Below are 5,000 nucleotides of genomic sequence, written 5' to 3' on the forward strand. Positions count from 1 at the left end.
AGACTAGACTATAGACTAGACTATAGACTAGACTATAGACTAGACTATAAACTAGACTATAGACTAGACTATAGACTAGACTATAGACTAGACTATAGACTTGACTATGGACTTGACCATAGACTAGACTATAGACTAGACTATATGCTAGACTATAGACTACGCTATGGACTAGACTATATATTAGACTATAGACTACACTATGGACTAGACTATAGACTAGACCATATACTAGACTATAGACTACACTATGGACTAGACTATGGACTAGACTATAGACTATACTATAGACTACACTATGGACTAGACTATGGACTAGACTATAGACTATACTATAGACTAGGCTATAGACTAGACCTATGAACCAGTCTATTGACTGATAGATTGATAAGTCTTTTGAGTGGTTTATGGACTATTCATAGTCAAGAAATAGTCAATTGAGTCTAGTTTAAATCAAAAGAAGAAATCTACCCAACTGTGCTAAATTCTTATCTAATAGCAATATCATGGCGTAATTATAATTATCTATATGTTAGTACAAAGAATTTCGAAATGATTCACATTGAATTATAAAATTATTAAACTACAATCTCTTTAACTCAAACATTATTTGTTTATTTTCGACAAAAAAAATCAAAATAATATTGCAAACAAACTCATCATTATGGGCACATTTAAGAAAAAAATCATAAAAAATGCACAATTTATTATTATTATTATTTTTTTAAATTGAAAACATAAATACAATTTACAAATGCAACACATACTTAATTTAAGAAAAAAATAAAACACACACAACTGGCACATTGACCCACTAAGAATTTTACTTCAAATGAATACCATGTGATGTTTGACACACTTGCAAAATAATTATAAAAATTGTTAGAAATTTAACAAATAGAATACGAATAGACGAAAAAAGTAGATACAATTATAATTGTAAACTATGAACACAAACACACAGTAATTCATGTCAAGCAGGATAATAGTTAAACCTGAAGAAGTAGTACTTTATGGAAAATACTTTTTAAATGCAATTAACGTCTAGCATCTTGTTCTACATTCAAGGGACGTATCATCATTTTGGCAGACTTTAAAGAGTAGTTTGGACCCAACCAATCTTGCCAGTACATGCCGCGATATTGTTCAATTTTATTAAAATCTTTATCATGATAAGGACCCATTAAATTGCTGGAAGGAAAAAAAAAATTTAATTTTTTTTAATTTTAGTATTTAAAAAAAATGTTTAATTCAACTTACCTTTGATCACACCAATTATACCACCAGGCTCCTTTGTGCGATTGAGCACAATTACAATCGACACAACCATCATTGTCATTGTCGAAGGTGGAAAATTTACTGCCAGCATGATAACTGAATGAATCACCCGCATCTCCTTCATATTTACCCAACAATTTCAATTCATATGATTCTTGTTCATTGCCAATGGCAAATAAATTGTAGCGAGCATATTTACGATTATTATCAAAATCTTCCAAGGTAATTAAGAGCTCATGTACACTAGAAGCAGTTAAAGCATACAATTTTTCAAGACCAATGAAAAATTCTCCCGCCAAATTACCAAAACCATGTTTATATTCTAACCAGCCACGTTGGAAATTGATGTCACCATTGAAACGATTCATTATAACAGTCCAACCACCACCCAATAGTTCATCATCACAGGCCACATAAAAAGGATCAGAATTGGGTGTCAATTGTAGTTTGAGTATGCCATTCGTGGCTGCTACACCTTGGGCACAACTAGTAGTCAATTGTTGTCCACTACCGGCTGTAGCATAGAAATTGGGTACCAAAGGTGTAAGGCCTCCTTGATTTTGTTGTCTTCTGAAGACGTTGTTGAATCGTCTTTGTAGATTTCTATTTTGAAATTAAAAAAATAATAATTTATTACTATTTTTATTTTTCTAGTGTAATGTAATAATTATTTGCTAATTATAACAACAATTTTTTTTGAAATTGTTCGTTTTGTTTACATTTGCTTTTTGTAAACGTCATTTTCGTATTGACATTGAAGTATATTATTGTTTATATTGTTTGTTTTGTTTTTTTTTGTTCTTCTCCAAAATGCATAATAATTCGAAACCAGAATTAAATTGATCTATGGCAACGTGTGTGTAAGATTTCGTTTTTTTTTTATTACTTGAGGGGAAGGTTTCCTAACAAATTACTTGAATCTTCGAATCCTCTCAAAAATTTATTTTAATAATAATCCAATTTTTTGCTGAAAACCCCAATTTTTGGAATTATTTTCTTAAAACAATAATTTTTATAAAATCCGATTTTAACAAGCTCCAAATTTAAAGTTCGCCCCTTATTGTTCACATTCAAAATTTTTCAGGTAAAATTTGTAGATTCTAACTCTAGAACATTTGTTGATCTGTGTTATGAAATATAAAGAGTATCAAAAAAGCAAAAGATTTTTGACCACTTGGGAGTTTAAGTGTAAGTAATTGAATCTGATTTGGCTTAAAGTCTGCTAAACAAGACTGACAACAGTTTCTTATAAATAAGTATTAATCTTTATAAAACTTTCTTTCTAAAAATATATATAAGATCAAAATCGATAGCAAAAGTTTTGAGATATATGTGACCAAAAATTATTTTTTTTTAATATTTAATTGTAAACCAGTAAGAGTTCTATATTCGGCTGTGCCGAATCTTATATACCCTTCACGGTATCAAAAACTCTTCTTTAAAATCACTTACTTCGGGCTGAACACACTTAATTTTATGTTTCTAGATTCAATATTATAGGAAATTCAAAAAGTACCTTTTGCAGAACGAAAAAGTACCAAAAAATTGCCATCGATTTGTTCTCGTCTAATCCGGTTTATACATACTTAATTTCATGTTTCTAAGTTCGTTATTATAGAAAACTCGAAAAGTACCTTTTGAAAAAAGTACCAAAAAGTTCACTTTTTCCGGTTCTCCGGTTCCGGTTCTAATTCCGACTCTACATACTTAATATCATGTTTCTGGATTCATTATTGTAGAAAACTCAAAAAGTACCTTTTGAAAAACGAAAAAGTACCAAAAAGTTCCATTTTATGTGTTCTCACCTAATACTGAATCTACATACTTGATTTTATGTTCCTAGGATAAATATTATAGAATATTCAAAAAGTACCTTTTGCAAAACGAAAAAGTACCAAAAAGTTCCCTTTTTCGGTTCTAGTCTAATTCCAATTCTACATACTTAATTTCATATTTCTAGGTGCAATAATATAGAAAATTCAAAAAGCACCTTTTATAGAACGAAAAAATACCAAAAAATCCCATCAAATCCGGACTCTACATACTTAATTTTATGTTTCTAAGTTCATTACTACAGAAAACTCAAAAAGTTCCCTTTGAAAAACGAAAAAGCACCAAAAAGTTCCCTTTTTTGGGTTCTCATCTAATTCCGAATCTACATAGTTAATTTTATGTTCCTAGGTTCAATATTATAAAATATTCGAAAAGAACCTTTTGAAAAAAAGAAAAAATACCAAAAAGTTCCCTTTTATGGATTCTCACCTAATTCAGACACTACATACTTAATTTCATATTTCTAGGTTCAATATTATAGAAAATTCAAAAAGTACCTTTTGAAAAACGAAAAAGTACCAAAAAGTTCCCTTTTATGGCTTCTAACTTAAGCCAGTTTCCACATACTTAATTTCATATTGCTAGCTAATAATAACACACTAGTGCTGCTCTCGCTCTGCTACTCTTGCTCTGCTGCTCTCGTTCTGCCTTGTTTTTATAAACAGAGTACAATAGCAAGTTCTGTTTGAGCATGAATAAAAATTCTCAGTTTTTTGATGAAATTTCCAGAGGTTGTCTCGGATTTTTGCTCACATCTCCGTTATTTATGGACCGATTTTTCTGATTTTTAATAGCGATCTTCCCGAAAGAATTATTGAAGATTCGAATCTCGCCGATATCTGGGGTGCTGTAAAAACTAATTTCAACAAACATACAGACAGACGGACATGGCTTAATCGACTCCGCTATCTATAAGGATTCAGAATATATATACTTTATAGGGTCGGAAAATTATATTATAGAAATTACAAACGGAATGACAAATTTATATATACCCTTCTCACGAAGGTGAAGGGTATAAAAATGGGCGTGGCAGCAATCTTATCGTGGCAGTTTTTATATAGAATGTTTGGGCAATTGTGTGCTAACTGTAACCATCAGAACTCAATATTACTAATATTCTAAAAGTGTCAAATGTCTCACTGTGCACTGTGTCTTAGGAATACTTCACGTCTCAAGAGAAATCCACAATTTTGTTTCTATAAAAAAAAATTCAATAAAATTCATTTTAATCTATTCTTTTATAAGAGGTGTTTTAACAAATATGTAAAACCACCTATTTTATAATTAAAACTTAAATCTATCAAACCACTATTAAGCGCAGAATGACAGACATTTAGACATGTTGCATATAGTAGTCGGTTACCGCAAATAAATATTTATTTATAATGGATTTTATTAAGCTATTCTTAGCTATGATCTTAACCGCCTTAAAATACCTTTTATTAACTTTTCAGTATAAAATTATGAACAGGTGGTTACAAAAACGAGGCGTGGGAAGTGGGCTAAAATTTAACTAATATTAAAAGTCTTTAGAAGTCGTCAAATTATCAATTCTTTTACACCTAAGAAACCAGATTTTTTCTTAAGATCCCACAAATATTAACTCTTTTTTAAACTCCCGCTTCATGATTTTACATAATCAATCCAAGTTGACTCAATCTCATACTTACCCAGTTGTTTGCATCAATTTGGTGACATTTGCTTGTAATTGAGCTTGTAAACCATTAACTGCAACTCTAGTGGATGTCAGTAATGTTGCCAAAGCATCTAATTTTTGTGAATCACTAATGGAAAATACACCCTGTGGCACTTGAGATTGGGTTTGAGGCTGCTGTTGTTGGGATCTTTGGTCTGTTTGTCTGGCCTTACGTAAAATGTTTAAATCT

At 30.5% G+C, this 5,000-nt stretch overlaps 1 protein-coding gene across 4 annotated transcripts in view; it reads right to left on the reverse strand.

Moving 5' to 3' along the window:
* Positions 1-691: 691 nt before the first annotated feature.
* The window catches only part of LOC111680602 (microfibril-associated glycoprotein 4), a 4,702-nt gene continuing 393 nt past the window's right edge, over positions 692-5,000 (reverse strand). For 2 of the 4 annotated variants that reach the window (XM_023442269.2, XM_046950952.1), the window contains exons 2-4: positions 4,785-4,998; positions 1,261-1,881; positions 692-1,191 (exon numbers count right to left, since the gene is read on the reverse strand). In XM_023442269.2, the coding sequence (XP_023298037.2) occupies positions 1,038-1,191; positions 1,261-1,881; positions 4,785-4,998 (989 nt within the window). In that variant the 3' untranslated portion in view covers positions 692-1,037. Of the gene's footprint in view, positions 1,192-1,260; positions 1,882-4,784 lie in introns of all 4 variants that reach the window. The other 2 variants (XM_046950953.1, XM_046950951.1) reach the window with 1 other exon arrangement.

The sequence above is a fragment of the Lucilia cuprina genome, chromosome 5 (assembly GCF_022045245.1).
Source record: "Lucilia cuprina isolate Lc7/37 chromosome 5, ASM2204524v1, whole genome shotgun sequence".
Lineage (NCBI taxonomy): Eukaryota > Metazoa > Arthropoda > Insecta > Diptera > Calliphoridae > Lucilia > Lucilia cuprina.